The sequence below is a fragment of the Chiloscyllium punctatum genome, chromosome 39 (assembly GCF_047496795.1).
Source record: "Chiloscyllium punctatum isolate Juve2018m chromosome 39, sChiPun1.3, whole genome shotgun sequence".
NCBI classification, from domain to species: Eukaryota; Metazoa; Chordata; class Chondrichthyes; order Orectolobiformes; family Hemiscylliidae; genus Chiloscyllium; species Chiloscyllium punctatum.
In genome coordinates this window covers 59931603-59949732 of record NC_092777.1, presented here as the reverse complement: position 1 = coordinate 59949732, position 18130 = coordinate 59931603, and the positions used below count along the sequence as shown (strand labels likewise).

Genomic DNA, 18130 nt, shown 5'->3' with positions numbered 1-18130 from the left:
CTGCCCTGACCTGCTGTGCTTTTCCAGCACCACATCTCGTCTCTAATCTCCAGCATTTGCAGTCCTCACTTTCACCTTTTTTTTTAAACTTTGTCCACCCTAGTTCAACACTGGCTCCTGCACATCATAGATTCTTGAATACATCTTGGGAAAACATACAGTATCTAGGACCAACTTGATTCCTTTGAGGTTGGTGGCAAAGAACAGGGAAGAGCACTCGGCCTTCAGATGGGTAGGTCAGCGCATGAACACTTCAGAACACAAGGGTCAAGCTACTATACCTAAAAGGTCCCGTGGTGCCACTGCTCTGTTGGAACCATTGCAGAGAATATTCTGGAAGGCGGCTGAAGAATTGGCATTCACCCACATCTCTGGAGATGTATAGTTGTATGACGAATGGTTGCTGTGATCTTGAAGCTCCTTACATTGATTAAGATTGCCTTGAGGATTGCTAGAATCTTCAGGAAATGCTTGAACAGAACCGGCTGAAATTCTTCTTTGGTACAAAGGCCTTCCTGGTCCTCTGGCTTCATACTGTATGGAAAATCGTAATAACAGCAGGATAACATCGCATGACCTTCATTTATTACATAATGAAAACTTTATGGTACATATTTTTATTAAAAGCCCAAAAATCAATCAATCAGTAAAATGTCAATTTCTAAAATGTTGAAAACTAAAAAAAAATTATGATTGATTAAATAATTTGTCAAAATCTGATTATTTTCATTTATTAAGAGCAGTTCAGAAGTATCAGCACAGCATCCAGGGTTTTTTCGGGAATGATTCTTTCTTGGGAAGATTTCAATTTGAGCAAGATCAAGTGGGTAGGTGTAAAAAGGGAGACTGAGGGATCTTCCAGGAATGAAGAACAAGGGATGAGGGTGAGGGAAGAAAAATTTGAATCACTCTTAAGAGTCTCCTGGCTTTCTCCCACAAGTGCTATTGATGCAGTGTGTAAATAGACATCCCTCATCCTCAGACAAAGCTGTTAAAGAAAAAGGGACAAATGCAAAATTTGCCCACTCCACTAATATTCATAAAGCAAGTAAAGTTTAAGAAAAATCAGCTTTATTTTAAATCATTAAACTGACTAACACCAGTCAATGCATCTACTTTCTTCCCCTTCTTCTGTTTCAGCAGTAATTCCTCTAAATTCAAACTACTGCTCACTTCCCAAGCATTGTAGAATCTTTCACTTTAAAAGTAATTGCAACTCTTTTTACCCACTGCTTGAGTGGTTAGTTCAGTTAGACACATTGAGTAAATATCAATGATATGCATCTTTCAAATAACTGATATTTACAGCACATTTATAGAGCACAAAATTAATTCCTGCAGAGACACAGAGATGTACAGTAGTTCAACTTGTCCACGCTGGTCAGATATCCCAACCCAATCTAGTCCCACCTGGCAGCACCCGACCCATATCCCTCCAAACCCTTCCTATTCATATACTCATCCAGATGCCTCTTAAATGCTGTAATGGTACCAGCCTCCACCACTTCCTCCAGCAGCCATACACGTACCACCCTCTGCGTGAAAAAGTTGCCCCTTAGGTCTCTTTTATATCTTTCCCCTCTCACCCTAAACATATGCCCTCTAATTCTGGTCTTGCCCACCCCAGGGAAGAGACTTTGTCTCTTTATCCTATCCATGCCTCTCATGATTTTATAAACCTGTATAAGGTCACCCCTCAGCACAGGGCATAGCTAAATAAAGAATCCAGAGTGGGGTGCTGGAAAAGCACAGCAGGTCAGGCAGCATCTGAGGAGCAGGAGAATTGAAGTTTCAGGCAAGAGCCTTTCATCAGGAAAGGGCTGATGAAGGGCTCTTGCCCGAAACTTTGATTCTCCTGCTCCTCGGATGCTGCTTGAGCTGCTGTGCTTTTCCAGCTCCATACTCTCGACTGATCTCCAGCACCAGTAGTCCCCACTTCCTCATAGCTAAATAAAGGTTTATTTAATTCTGAAGGAACTTTAATCCCATTGACATTTTGTTAAACCAGCCCTTGAGAAAGGGCAATTAATTCTACAGTATAATTTAAGCAGTTGTTCCATGCTGAAAATGATATTTACCCAACAAATGCAGACAGTCAAATAGGCACTGTTTTCATGCTGGGTTTTGCAGACTTTAAAACATGTACACTTATTGAAGAATCTTTTTTTTTGGGATTGCTGCTACCGGTAAAAGTATCAGATACATAAAGTGGGTCTGCATTGTATGGAAGTGTAAATGTATTAGTGGTAACGGGGGCAGTTGGACAGCTGCTTAGAACTCATGTTATGTGAGAAGTAAAACCACTTGCAAGTTAACGGCCCTACATTCAATGTTCAACTCCTGCACAATTTTGGAACTTCATTAAACAAAACCAAGTTATAGCAGGCAGCAGATGATACTCATGCCATTAACCAGTCAAAAGAAATCTTGCACTTGTATGTTGTTTATTGGAAACTCAGGATGAACTGAAGTGCTTTGCAACCAATTGCACTCTCTGAATTTAATCAATGTATAAAACACAACAGAGGCTCTGCTGGTGTAGTGATAATGTCCCTATCTCTGGGCCAGATGGTCTAGGTTCAAGTCCCATCATAACATGCCCAAACAGGTTGGATAAAATAATTACAACGCATAGCCACTTTACACACAAAGATCGCACAAATCTGCAGTGAAATAAAATAACCAGATCATCTGTAGTTCATCGACAAATAAATGTTGGTAAGAACCAGGGGAATGCCTCTGGACTGTTTTCTAACAATCCAATGAAATCTGTTACATGTACGCGAGATGACAGACAGGACCTCTGTTGAACAGATCTTAAAAGATGACAGCTCAAACAGTGCAGCACTCCCTTTGTACTGCACTGAAGTGCCAGCCTTGAATATGTGCATAGCCTGGGGAGTGGGAGCTTGAATCCTTGACCTCCCAGCATTCAGTTTAATTATGCTGTGACAGCTTTAAACTTCATGCAGCAATGATACAATTATACAATGTATACACATGGTACACAGAATCCGAGAATGGTTACCCCATAGGAGACAGCCATTAGGCTGCCACGGCTCCAACAGCAACTCAGCTACTCCAACTCTCTCTTCAATGTTTTGCAGGTACCTACCTCCACCACACTTGGGTAGCAACCATTTGTTGCTTAAAAATATCTTTTCCATATTTTGCCATTGGTTCTTTTTCCAGTCATCTTAAATCTGTGTCCTGTAGTTCTTAACCATTCTGCCAATGGAAACAATTTATCTCCATCTACTCCATCTAAAGCCCTTGTGATTTTGAGCACTTAATCTCCTTTTGACCTTCACTTTGAGAACTGCCTAATTTCTGCAATCTAGCCTTACAACTGAAGTTCCTCGTCTGGAGAACCAAATCTTTTCTGCATCCCTCAGTCATGCTGCTCCTTGACTGTGGTAACCAGAATTTTGGACACAATACTCCAGTTAAGGCTGAATTAGTGCTTTATAGTAGTTCAGCTCATCATAACTTGATGTTATGTTCTATGCCTCTATTTGTAAAGTCAGAAGTCACACAACACCAAGTTATAGTCCAACAGGTTTACTTAAAATCAGAAGTTTTCGGAGCGCTGCTCCTTCATCAGGTGAAGTGCACACAGGCACAGAACGTATAGGTAGGGAGATGAAAAAATTGTACAAGTGGTGTGAGTGGAGTGTTGACAAGCTGAATAATAAGTTTCTGCAGGTGATCAAAAGTGTCAGACAGTGTGAGTAGTGTCAACAGCTGAATAGCAAGTGAAGAGATTCCTTACTGTCGCGTTTGACACTATCACTTTGATAACTTGTTATGACCTCTCTACCTTAATTAGTTTGTACAATTTTGGATTACTTGTTCTTTTGGTTAGACCCTCGGCATGCGACTCTTATACCTATCATGTTATTCCAGCCATTTGGTTTGTCTCCAGTAACACCATATTTTCAATTTTTTGTAATTATTTCTCTGCCTCAATTAATTGGATTATAGGTCATGCCTTCACTTGCTATCCAGCTGTTGACACTTTACTCACACCATCTGACACTTTTGATCACCTGCAGAGACTTATTATTCAGCCTGTCTACACTCCACTCACACCATTTATACAAGCTTTTGATCGCTCTGTAAATTCTGTGCCAGTGTGCTTCTCTTCACTTCTTCTGATGAAGAAGCAATGCTCCGAAAGCTTGTGATTTCAAATAAAGCTGTTGGACTATGGCCTGATGTCATGTGACTTCTTGTCCACCCCAGTCCAACACTGGCATCTCCATATCATGGCTTCTATTTATAAAACCTATATCTATTAACTTCCTCAGCCTGCTCTGCCACCTACATTGATCTGTGTGTATATAAACAAGTACCGCTGTTGCTGCACACTTTTTAAAATTGCATACTTCAGTCGTTAAGGCCTCTCATTCTTTATAGCAAAATACATCACTTCACACTTTTCACATTAGTTTTATTTGCCACGTCTCCCGATTTCAACATCCTGTCTGTGTCTTCTTTAAGTCTAACTCTGTTGTCTTCACAGCACTTCCAAGCTGTCAACCACAAAGGCTGAAATTGTGATCTGCACACCTGGATCCAAGTCTTAAATAACAGCAAAATCTGACCTGGAGTTTAAGGCTGTCATTGAACCTTGGGGTGCTGTTGATTAATATTCATGAACTGATGAAACTTTGTTTTGCAGTCATCTGAACATGAGAATTAATTGCAGCTTTCCAACTGCTTCTAGCTGTGAACCATACTGAAACCTTCTGTAATCCACTCCCAAATACTCTCCAGCAATAATACTAAGCAGCAGTGGTGCCAGAAAGTTGATATTCACTGGTGAATGTCTGGTAAAGGAGAAGTCAGGAATTGCTGAGAAATAGTAGTCAGCTGAAACTGTTTAATAAAAAAAGGATCTTCTCTCAGAGGGCGGTGAATCTGTGGAATTCTTTATCATAGAAAGCTACTGAGTTTGAGACATATGCATTCAAAACTGAGACAGACAGATTTTTTTTTATCAGTAAGGGAACCAATGCTACTGGGGACAAGGTAGGAAAGTGGAGGTGAAGGTTATCAGATTAGGCATGATTTCATCGAATGGTGGGGTAGACTTTATGGACTGCATGGCCTTCTTCTGCTCCTATCTCTTAAGGATGTTGAAGGTTGCCACCTTCGATTACTAATTGTGCACCTTGATCAATAAACTAATTGCCTATCTTACTTGCTCCTTTTACTTGGTCTCCATATCAACCTTTGTACAAATAACAAAACTCTGAATTAAAACAAGAAACCTCAAAACACAACATAGCTTCAAAACAATAGTACTGTCCACCCTGTGCTTAATGGAACGCTAAGCAGTGAAACCTTGATTCATACGGATCCCAGCATTCCCACATTTTTAAAAACATCAACACGTCACATTTACCAATGTGGTGGTTTTCTTTTCAAACAAAAAATTTCTAAATGGCCAAAATTCCTGAAGTGTTTCTTCAGTCTACAATTCAAATCATGGCCAAAACTGGATAAACCACAATATTTCCTTGGTTACAATTGAACACAAATGTACGTTTTCATCAAAAATACACTGGCTAAATCTGTACAAACACGTCAAGCTTTAAAGTAGTTGTAGCGACTTTCTGGAATACATTCAAGGTTGAAAATTCGATGATTTGTTCAGTCCCCATTTGATAAAAAAAAACTCAAGATGCAAAGCAGTACAAGTCAAACATGTAAAAACATGACATTTCTGTTTAATTGTTTGAATCTTTCAATTCTATCAATAAAGCACTGCAATTTCTTTTGAGAGGAGAGAATATGATGCACTGGTCAACAATGGTTAGCCAATTATCGACCTCATTAACAAAACAGCATGAAACATAAATCACATGCACTCGACACCAATCAACTCTCAGCTTACGTAGCTAGCAGCTTTGAGAGAAGACAGAATTGAAAAACTTAGCATTTTGAACAAGAACACAGAAGCAGAGAATTACAAGGCCCAGATATTTGCTGCGATGTGGTTTTGCAGCAATGAGTTACAAATCAGGGATTTCCTGAATGTTTTTCAAATTTTAACCTCCAAAACTGCCTTTTGTACAGTCTCCAGTGGAAGCCAGCCTCATTTACAGGCTTGGCTGCCTGTTGGATGAGTAAATCTGATTACTGCTGATTTAGCTGCTGTAAAAGGACTATTGATGCTATAACGCAACATGATGACAGCTTCAAACATTGGGAGCTCCTGCAACTGCGAGCACATCTGGAATAGGACGAAACTCTACGTTTGACTAGAAATGTGACAGTTGGTTCTCATTGGGAGAAATTACAAGGTTCCATTGTATTGTATTCATTGATTAATGTGTAAAGGCTCAGTTTAAAAACAAATTTTAAACTGATTCTCAATATTCTGCAATTCTTTTTTCTGGGTGACCTAAACCATCCAAATTACAAATGCTTTAAAGTAGTAACTGTAGTAGTAATAGTGAATAGGAGAAGACGCGATGAACTTGCTCCCTTCTTTCTGGGTGCACTTGACCCAGTACAACTAGCCCTAGGATGCACACAGTCATGCAGAATTTGCAATGGATTCATAATCTGTCCTTTTTTTTTGATTCTCATCATAAAATTAACATTAACAGGCTTGATCATGTGCATCTTTTGCGTCTCCATTATCTCGTACGACACAACACAACGAACATTAAAAGATATTGAAGTGTCACATCTTGTGTATTTCACTGAAGTGTGTGCACTAAATTGTGTCTTTGAGAAACGGCACCACTTGTGACTACAACTGGAGTGACACTGAGCAAGCTTCTAGCTGGAGGAGAAGCAGGGAAAATTATCTTTAATGAATGCAGTGAGAACATGCTGGTGTTTATCGCAATTGAACTGATAAAACAATTTTTTAAAAAACCTCAGTGATAATGCTGTTAGAAGATATCAAAAACTTGTCAGTAATAAGGCAGCATTAATCTATCTATAGGGCTCAGAAAACATGGAAAGACAAAGGTGGGCTAGGGCAGGTCGATGCATAATTAAAGCCAGAGATAAAAGTCTTAAAATATAACAGCATCCTTGCGTATTTTGTAAAGAAACATTCACTTAGTAGTATAAAACCTGAACACTGATGCAAGACAGCAATATTGCTAAAGATTTTCATCTTGCACTCATCAGCACAAATGCAAGAAAACCAAACTTCAAATTATCACAATATTATATCACAGAAGAAAAGGGTGCTGCATGATTGACAAGTCAACATTTTAAAAAAATAATTTGAGAGATGTGGACATTGCTTGTTGCCTTGCTGCCCCTAGTTTTCCTTAAGAAAGAGATGGTGAGTTGTCACCTTGAACTACTGCAGTCAATGTTCTGTCGGTTGACCCACAATACTCCGAGGGAGTGAATTCCAGGATTTGACTCAGCAACACCAAAGGAATGCCAATATATTTCAAAGTCAGGATGATGTGTAGCTTGAAGGGGAACTTTAAGGTGGTGTGTTTCCATATATCTGCTGCTCATATCATTCTAGGTGGAAGTGGTTGAGAGTTTGGAAGGTGCTGTCCAAGGATCTTTGGTGAATTTCTGCAGTGAACATAGTGGATATCATAAACTGCTGCTACTGAGCATTGCTGGTAGGAATGGATGCTTGTGTATGTAGTGCCTACCAAGCGGGTTGTTTGCCCTGGATGGTGCCAAGTGTCCTGTGTGTTGCTGGAGTTGCACAGATTCAGCAAGTGGGGAGTATTCCATCACACATTTGATTTGTGCCTTGCAAATAGTGGACAGGCTTTGGGGAGTCAGGTGGTGAGTTACCTGCTGCAGTATTGCTAGCCTCTGATCTGCTCTCATAGCCACTGTGCTGGTGTCAAGTCTAGTTCAGTTTCTGGTCATTGGTAACCCCAAGGATGTTGATTGTGGAGTATTCAATTATGGTATCACCGTTGACTGTCAACTGATTAGCCAATGTACTCTCAGAGGAAAAGCACCAGGCTCCCCGTGTAGGTTAAGCAGTTTCATACTGCTATATGATTCCTATGCTGCCCTTATCCTGATGGCCACCTGTGTGTGTGGCTGAACTAAGATGCGAGTGGACCCTTGATACAGAAATACGAAGTGTAACTATGTGCTGAGGCTTTACCTATCTCTAATATTGTGAGAGATGGATCTGGCCACACTGCTGCAGAACATTATAGTTGGACATAACCTTATCATCTGGCCCTTGTGGAAATGTTTGTACAGGTAGTCTATGGACTGGGAATGGGTTCTGCTCTGATGTCTGTTCCAAGTTAATTTGTTCACAAGTCAGAACACAATATAGGACAATGGGAAGCAGCTACTCATAAACACAGGAAATGTCAGGTCTTTATAATTGCATCTCTGAATGGAATCATGTTCTTCAGTATAAGCGTTCGTACTTGTGTTTGTAAATCAGGGATCTCTTGTACAAAGTAACAGCTTTAACAACAAGTTAGACAGTAGTCAACACAAAGTTCTTGGGCCCTGCAAGAATAAGAGACTGTTAATCCAAGTCAGATGGGTGCCTAAGAAGGCAGTCAATGTCATCTGGCAGAATGTCTCATTGTCAGAAGTTCTGAACAAGCATCAATTCGTAACTTGGTTGGTGGTAAGAAGGTCACTTCCAGTCAAGTCTTTCATGCACGTCTGGGCTCTGTACACCACTACACACTGCCCTTGTGAACAGGCCATCACACATCTTCTAGAATGTGCCTTTACAAAGAATATTTGGAGAAAATTACACTAGTTTCATTTGAAGTTTCATGATGCAGAACTGTAAGACCATAAGACATAAGAGCAGAAATTAGGTCATTCAGCCCATCAAGTGTGCTCTGCCATTCAATCATGGCTGATAGGATTTTCAATCCCATTTTCCTGCTTTCTTCCTATAACCTTTGATCCCCTTGGCAATCAAGAACTTATCTATCTCTGTTTAATATACTCAATGACCTGGCCTCCACAGCCTTCTGTGGCAATGAGTTCTATAGATTCACCACACTCTGGCTAAAGAAATTTCTCTTTATCTTCGTTCTAAAAGGTCATCCTCTTTACTCTAAGGTTGTGGCCTCAGGCCTTAGTTCTCTCCTACCCGTGGAAACATCTTCCTCAATGTCCACACTATCCAGCTATTCAGTATTCTGAAAGTTTCAATCAGATCCCCCCTCATCCTTCTAAACCCTATCAAGCATAAACCTAGAGTCCTCTAATGTTCCTCATACGTTAAGCCTTTCATTCCTAGGTTATTCTCATGAATCTCCTCTGGACCCGCTCCACGACCTGTACATCTTTCCTGAGGTATGGGGCCTAAAACTGTCCAAAATATTCCAAATGTGGTCTGACCAGAGCCTTATAAAGCCTCAGAAGGACATGCCTGCTTTTGTATTCTAGTCGTCTCAAGTTGAATGCCATCATTGTATTTGCCTTCCTAACTACTGACTCAACCTGCAAGCTGACCTTAAGGGAAACCTGAATTAGGAACTTCCAAGTCCCTTTGCACTTCAGACTTCTGAATTTTCTCCCCATTTAGAAAATAGTCCATGCTTCTATTCTTCCCATTAAAGTGCGTGACCTCACACTTTCCCACATTGTATTTCATTTGCTACTCCGAACTTGCCTAAATCTTTCTGCAGCCGACCTGCCTCCTCAATACTACCTGCCCCTCCACCTATCTTTGCAAACTTAGCCAGAATGCCCTCGGTTCCTTCATCCAGATCATCAACGTATAAAGTGAAAAGTTGCGCTCCTAACACCAGAACTTGGGGAACACCACTAGTCACCAGCTTCCACGCTGAGAAGGACCCTTTTATCCCCACTCTCTGCCTTGTTCTAGACAGCCAAGCTTCTATCCATGCTAGTACCTGGCCTCTTACACCATGGACTCTGTACTATACTCCAGGGACGTACAACATGACAAATATTGCACTTGAAGGACCATCAACTTAGTGAAAGATGCGCTTTGATTTGCCTGAGATTTTCTGGTCCTATAATACAAATATTTGTCCTCAACCAATTATTGCAATTTGGCACATTCCAAGGTTCAAGACTGTGTGCTAAGGGATACACTACAGACTGGGGCAGCTGCTGCAATTGAGGAGTGGGGAAAGGCTAGCATCTAAAGCTTTTCAGCCATAGTGTACAAAGGGTATTAATGGACCCTTTGGGCTGCATTCTGTCAGTGAATGGATACAGTAAATGTCACATGCATTGCAACTGGGTCTAGGCATTTAAATGTGCAGCATGCTAAATGCAAAAAAGGTTGTATTTTATTGCATTTTCTCAATGTTCAATTTGAAATATTTGGAATGGTTACTTAGATATTTATTAATAAAGTATATTTTTGCAACATAAATTTCCACAAATAGAATGCGGAGATCAGTCGAAAAAGACATTCTGCCTACCACACAATTGAGCAGTATCCTGCATGAGTTTCAGCACTGGTGCAATGTCAGTTATACCGGTTGCTCATTCCAATAATTGGCTGATCAAATCAAACAGTATGCGGCTCTCTGTAACACATATAGTACAGACTATACTCAAATAGCTCAGGCGTTCAAATATCAAAAGCAAAATCTTGATTTTTAGAGTGTTTCAATGATTGGGCAGCAATTGATGAACAATCCTGAATGAGCCACCAATTAAAATTATAAAATGAGCCTTTAATATGGTTTATTGGTGCTTGTTAGAGGCAACATATGCTTATATACAGAGTCCTGTCGTCTGCAAATAAAAAAGGAACTTAAGTTACTTCTAGCATGTGTAAACGACCGTCCTGATGAAATTTTAAATACAAGCTCTTTCAGGCAGACAGAAAAGATTTCTTTAGTTTGTAGTCAGTGAAGTGCTTGCACTTTTAAGTCTCCATACTAGGAAGATCAAACAGAAGGTCTCTTGGAGGAAGAGCAGTTAGAGACTTAACCAAATCCAGAGTGTGTAGTTGCAGGCTGGCAATGCCACAGCTTCAGGTGCCCTGAAGAGTGCTCAGTAGTAGTAGTACAGAAGTTCAACCAACGACACCAACCTGCCCAGAGCAGATATCTTATAAGGGCAAGCTGCCCTTCAGGGCACTGGATCACAGAAACCTCAAGCCTCTTGCCAAGTCCATTTATTTCTGAAGTTTTGATCCCTCTGCTGAAGAGGCTAATTATCAGTATGTTGGACTCCTACAGATCTGTCTCACCCAGATTCAGAATTCAGAACCTGTTTACTATTTGTGCTACTAGACCTAAATATACCTGAAGAAGGTCTTATGCCCGAAACGTCGATTCTCCTGCTCCTTGGATGCTGCCTGACCTGCTGCGCTTTTCCAGCAACACATTTTTCAGCTCTGATCTCCAGCGTCTGCAGTCCTTACTTTCTCCTAAATATACCATCGTAACATAAAATATACACAGGGATACACAGCACAAGTGCTTTACACTCCAGACATCCAAGTGTTGCACTTTTGTTATTCACTCAAAATAAGAAAGCCAGAATTTAACCTGGAGTCAGAAAATAAGCAATTTGAAGAACTTCACGATGTCAGCTGCATTGAGTCCCTACGGTGTATTTGACCAGTAGCTTTCAAAAGGTCAAACCAAAGTAGCAGCTAATTATAAAAACAATGTTCTAGATCCCACAATGCCAGTAAACAATACCAAGGAGGTCTGCCACTGATGAAGGTGTTAACTTAAATTGGTTCAAAATGTTAAAACTGTAATTTAATTTGCCAGTTCGTTTTAAGGCATGGTATCCGCACAAAATTTGATTTGATATTTGCTATCTGATCCAACTTTACCTCAAACGCTTCAGGTATAATGGCTACAATTAAAAGACTGAATTCAAATCATATTGTGAGCTTTTGAATGCGTCAGGACTGAATTTAGGTCTCAGAATAAAGTTGTATACTGCAAATGGAAAACATGGACAAAATGTCAAGTTCAATATCATGCATTTTTCACAACACACTGTATAATTTTCTTAGAACTCCAGCACAGACAACCAAGATACTCTCCTTCCCAGGAAATATGAGCACATTATGAATGGGTGAGATAATTCAGAAATGAGCAAAAACTTGTTTCTTAAAGATTCCTGCAAGCTACCCAAAAAAGATACATATGAGAAATTGCCATTTTACACCAACAAATGTACCATTCATGTTAGTTTTCCTTGTAAATATTGCTTTGCTAAATATTGCTTACAACTGATTATAAATAAATGTCGGAACTGTAGTTAGAAAAATAGTAAACTGAACTATTTTCCTAACTACAGTTCTGACATTTATTGCTATGAACTGTCATTGTACCCGTCTTACAGCTAACACTGCTGGTCTGAACTATTGGCTTGACAACTCAGACTACCTACTGTTCAATTATATCCGACCTTCTGAGCCTAACTTGCTTCATTTTCCTCCAGCTTGCCAAAATATTTTATTGAACATTTAGCATTTGAAGATACCTCCCTGAAATGTAACTGGCTGCACAGGTTCTTCCGAAATGCATTTATTCTAAGTTCAGAAAACTAAAATAATGGGATAATTCACATTTTGAAAAAGTTGCAATTAAAGAACGAAGACTAGCAACAAATCATTCAATGTCAGTGATAGAGGCACAGGAATGAGAATGCAAAAAGGGGAACAATATAGGGCACTAGTCAGTCCCACAGCTGAAAGACTGTGTTGAGATTTGGTGCACTTATCGAAGGGCAGATATACTGGCAATAGCGGTAATCCAGAGCAGGTTCATGAGGTTGACTCCTGGAAAGGATGATTTGTCCAAAAAGATATTGAGTAAGTTTGACCTGCATTCATTGGAGATAAAAGAATGAGAAGTGACCTTATTGAAATTCTTAGGGGAGTTGACAGGGTAGATGTGGAGAGGTTGTCCCCCATTGTGAGAAAGTAAAGGACTGGAAGACATAACTTCAGAATAAGGGGTTGTCCATTAAAGACAGGAGGAATTTCTCCTGAGGTAGTGAATCTAAGGAATTCGTTACTGCAGAGGGCAACTGAGGTTGGGTCATTAAGTATATTAAAGAATGAGATTTTTAAGGATGACTGATTTTTAATTTGTAGAGGAATCAAGAGTTATTGGGAAAAGGCAGGAAAGTACAGTTGAAGATGATCATCAGCTGTTACAACTTTGCTAGTTGTTTTAAGCAGGTGGACAGTAGATATTCCAGGAGAGATGCAGCTGGTCAAAACACTTAGTTTTAAACGGAACAGAATTTATTTACAAGATTACTGAATGAAGCATAAACAAAAGAGAACAGAAAACAGAATACCTTAACCTATCCAAAAACCCAATAGACTATGCCAACTTAATGCTGTTCCAAATTCCTGCAACAATCCCCATAAACACCCCTTGGCACAAAAAAAGGTAAAATCAAAAACCAGGTTATACTGGAAAGATGTCAGAGAGGAGGAGGATTAGCATGAACCTGCATCTTTGGTCCAGCAGCTTCAAAGCTGACTGCTTTCAGTGAACAGCCAGACCTCTAAAACAGAAACCATTGAAAAGCTTAGCTGGGAGAACTGGCCTCTTCCCTTTCATTGTTCAAGTTTTTTTGTAAACTTGAAAGCCTTTTGCCTGAGGCGGTGTCTGTAAGCTATCATCAAACTGGCCCTAAAATCTTTCAAACTTAAGACTTTTTGGAATTGCTGCTTTTACGATCATTCTGAAAACAAAACCAAAGACAGCATAACCTTGTTAAAGGAGCAGCATCATCACACTGATCTTCAGATTATCAATGATGGTATAAACTTAATGGGCTGAATGCCCTACTTCTGTTCCTACGTCTGAGGGTCATTATCTGTTCAGCTGCAGCTCAAGTCCATTTAACTGGTTTCATTTCATTTCCTTGATATGCTTTCGTTAAAACAAATCTATTCACCTCAGTCTCAAAAGTTCAATTTTACCTCATACTATTGCTTATGGAAGAGTGTTTGAAATTTCTACTATCCACCATGTATAAAAAATGCTTTCTGAGATTATGTCCCTTGCTCTTGATTCTGCCACCACAGAAAACGATTTCTTCTTTTCTACCCTATTAGCTCCTTTGAATTATTTAAAGAGCCTGATACGATCACCCACTTAGACTTGCAAATTCAAACAATATCCAGGGAATTCAAGCCAACTACATACAAACTGCCCTTCTAATTTCTGATTCATAAATAGTTTGAGAGGCTGCAAATTTTAAATTAATTTAAACATTAACAAATATCCAATTACTTGTTTCATCAAATGCTATCCCATATGTTAATTTATGAAATCTTAAGCAAAAGTGGAGGAAGTGTGGCAGACAACATTTCAAAGTTTTTCTCAAGACGTCTTAAGACATTCAGACTCAGCAGTCCCTCAGCTGTTGAACATGTAAAATAATTGCTGACACTAGAACCTAGTGAACACGATTACAGGGTAAAGGACACTTCGATTTAAGATCACTCACTTTATCACCGTAAGGAACAAGAAACTCTCTGGCCTCACCCTATTCCACGTCAGTATCCTAAATTTAACTGAACTTCACCATACCATCTGTTAAACTGCTTACATTTGGAAGATGGCTTCAGTCCCAGGTAATCGACTTAGATTTACTTGAGAATCAGATCAGTAAACATCAACAACGTGATGTGATTCAATATTTTACTGCATAACTCGCTGACAGAGATCAGTTTTATTCCGAACTTGAAAGCTTCAGCTCAAGGAAAGTGATCCTCAGTCTGGAAGACAGAATTATCAACAGGTGCACTTTAATTCATTTATACTAAAGTGCATTTATGCCAATTATTTTTTATTAGAAACTCAGTCATACCTAGAGCGGGGAAAAAAACAGCACTCGTGCACTTCATTAAGAGCTTATGTGGATAAAATATTAAAACTTGCAGCAACTGAATTAGCCATATCAAGTGCCAATTCCATTAACTGCATAGCAAACCCGACAAATTGAGATGTGTTGGAAGATAAAGCAAGTGCTAAGTATGTTGAACTCTGTTTTGACAGTACCGTCATACTCAAATGATAGGCCTCGATTCTAGCTAACAAGATAAGGCAACAGATGAAAGGAGCAAAATGCCTCAACTGCTTTCCAAGGGTCCAATAATTTCATCAGTACAACATAACAATTTAGTTATCCGTTTCACTGCTATTCTATGTAGGACTTTAGATACTAAGTGTCCAGAAAAAAATCTTTGTTTTGTTTAAAAAAAGGAATTCCGACTGAAGTTAAGTTCATCCTTACATGAAATGGGTTTAATATTCAATGTATGAATTAACCAGGGTGATTGGTTAATTAGTTTGTTTCCATTAACTAACACTCCCCTCCATCTGTCTGCACTCAGTACAGCAAGAAGAGTTTTCCTTGCATTCTTGTTTCAACACAATGATTTTTACAAAAATGCAAAGATGCTGTTGTCTCAACTAACTTTATGTCAACACTTTCAAAATAACACCATTTTGGTAGTATAATGTCTAAAACACTATTTATACATTTCTAGGACATGGCTCTATCAGTTCAATTTAATCGGAAGAGTTCCTTCTCACTTTCAAAAGACTGCATGCTTTCTACATTAATATGCTTGAAGTCTCCGTCTAGTTCAAGGCAGAAACAGCCAGGAAGTAGGACTTCATCCTGATGAAGAGCTTATGCTCAAAATGTTGACTCTCCTGCTCCTCGGATGCTGCCTGACTGGCTGTGCTTTTCCAGCATCATACCTTTTGGCTCTGATCTTCAGCATTTGTAGTCCTCACTTTCTCTCACAAAGAGGGACTGCCCATCAGTCAGGGTGGCTAGTGTGAGAAATAGCAAATACAAAGGAAATCAAGGCAAAGTCAAGGGTTTGCATTTTGAACAGAGTAGAGTTGGTCTACATTGCTGGGACAGAGTGGACAAACCATTAATCTACTCCAGCACTGTCAAACATCACCTCCAATGATGACATTAGGTGCCCAAAAATGACTGGTGTCCCACACCCTAATAATGGACATTTTCAACAAGAATTCAGTTAAAATGTCATTATTACTTCCCTTGGACTTCCTCTGGCTTGACTGCAAGAAGCTTACTCAGGCTAAAAAGATGATTTATCCATTTTGTATTCAACAACATTATGAAGGAAGCCTCTCAAGAGGGACGACACATGCCAAACTGATTACAAAGCTTCCCTAAGCTGCTCTGACAAGCATCTAGCTGGTGTGACATTTTTATTTCTCATATTGTATCCATGCCAAAGACTGCCACATAACAAGGCAGTATTTTTAATCAGTGATAAACTGAAGGTTCACTTTATACTAATGACTGTTTTAGTATGTTAAAATACTAGATAAATATAAGTTGCTGTCTTAGGATTTACACTGAGTGACAAAAAGGGACGCTATTTAATAACGTTGTTGGGGACGTGATGGTTTAATGCTGAACTGTTAATCCAGACACCCACTCTTTCCTGATGAAGGGCTATTGCCTGAAACATCGATTCTCCTTCTCCTCAGGTGCTGCCTGACCTCCAGCACCCCACTCTCGACTGCTAATCTGGACACCCACTTTAGGGACTCGGGTTCGAATCCTGCCATGGCTGATAGTGGAATTTGAATTCAATAAAAATCTGGAATTAAAAGTCTAATGATGACCATGAATTCATTAATGATTATCAGAAAAGCTCACACGGTTCACTAACATACTTCAGGGAAGGAAACTGTTGTCCTTACTTGGCCTATATGTGTCTCCAGAACCATAGCAATGTGGTCAACTCTTAACTACCCTCTGGGCAATTAGGGATCAGCAATAATGCTGGCCTAGCCAGCGATGCTCTCATCCCGTGAATGAACAAATAATTTTTAAAAAGTATATTTAAAATACATGCATTTTGAATACCATTAGCGGACTCTACTTTCCATAAGGCGTACTGATAGCATAAAGGGAAATGTAATTCGAAGAGTAATCCAGAGGCTAACACTAATGCTTTTGAGCCAGTGGCTCAAATTCCACCAAAGCAAGTGGCGCAATTTGAATTTGATTTAACAAATCTACACTTATAAACTAGCCTAATGATTTCTGTAGTCTGATGATCTCACCTGGTCTAGCTTACATGCACCTCCAGAATCCTGAAATGGCCTTTTCAAGCCACTCTGTTCTAAGTAATTGCTGCATAATCTAAGAGAGGGAATGATAAGGGTAGTCAACCCAGCATCAACCTAAGCACCGGAAATTAAAAACTGACCCTGCAAAGTCATTCAAACTAACATCTAGGGGCATGTGGCAAAACTGGGAAGCTATCTCACTGACCAGTTATAGTCTCAGAATCATATTTCACAAGACAAAGTGCCAGGTACCAATGTCATCATCCATCAGCAGGTGGCAGCACAGTGGCATTCAGTTAAGAAGGAGTTGCCCTGGGAGACCATAACATTGGCTCTGGACATCATTCATTCTCAAACGTGGGCAAAAAAAAATCTCCTGCTTCAATACTTGGAGGAAGCACTGAGGGTGTCAAGAGTGCAGAATGTACTCTGAGTGCACCTCTTCACTGTGTATTATTAAGTATGATTTGGTACATCACTAATGACTGATTTGGCTAAACAACATGGTTGTTAGACTGGGTCAATAGCAGGTGACGAGGAACCAAGAGGAGGGAAAATTGCGCTTGACTTCATCTTCACCGATCTACCTGTTGCAGATACATACGGCCATGACAGTACTGATAGGAGTCCCTGTGGAGGCTAAACCCTGTCTTCACATTTTATTTGCTCATTCATGAGATTGTGGACACCAGTAGCTAGACCAACATTTATTGCCTATCCTGAATTGCCCAGAGGGCTTTTAAGAGTAATTGGGTCTGGAGTCACAAGGGCTAGACCAGGCAAGGGTGCACATTTTCTTTCTAAAGAATATTGGCGGACCAATTGGACTTTTACAACAATTGACACTAACTACAATTATTCCAGATTACAAATTTCACTACCTGCTATGGTTGGATTCAAACCCATATCACCAGAACATTAGGTTCTAGATTATTAATCCAGTGACATTACCACAACTTCACTGTCTCCCCCTTGTTGAGGTTACCCTCCATCATTTTATATAATGCTACCACTGAAATACTGGGGAGAGATTTCAAACAGACATAGAAATGCAAAATTGTGCATCCATGAGGTGTTATGGATCATCAGCA

The 18130-nt window shown here is 39.7% G+C and overlaps 1 protein-coding gene across 6 annotated transcripts in view; it reads right to left on the bottom strand.

Annotated features, from left to right (window-relative positions):
* helz (helicase with zinc finger) overlaps positions 1–18130 on the bottom strand; it is a 274742-nt gene that overhangs the window by 6843 nt on the left and 249769 nt on the right. For all 6 annotated transcript variants that reach the window (XM_072558865.1, XM_072558869.1, XM_072558867.1 and 3 more), the window contains one exon: positions 282–534. In XM_072558865.1, coding sequence (XP_072414966.1) covers positions 282–534 — 253 coding nt within the window. The remainder of the gene's footprint in view (positions 1–281; positions 535–18130) is intronic.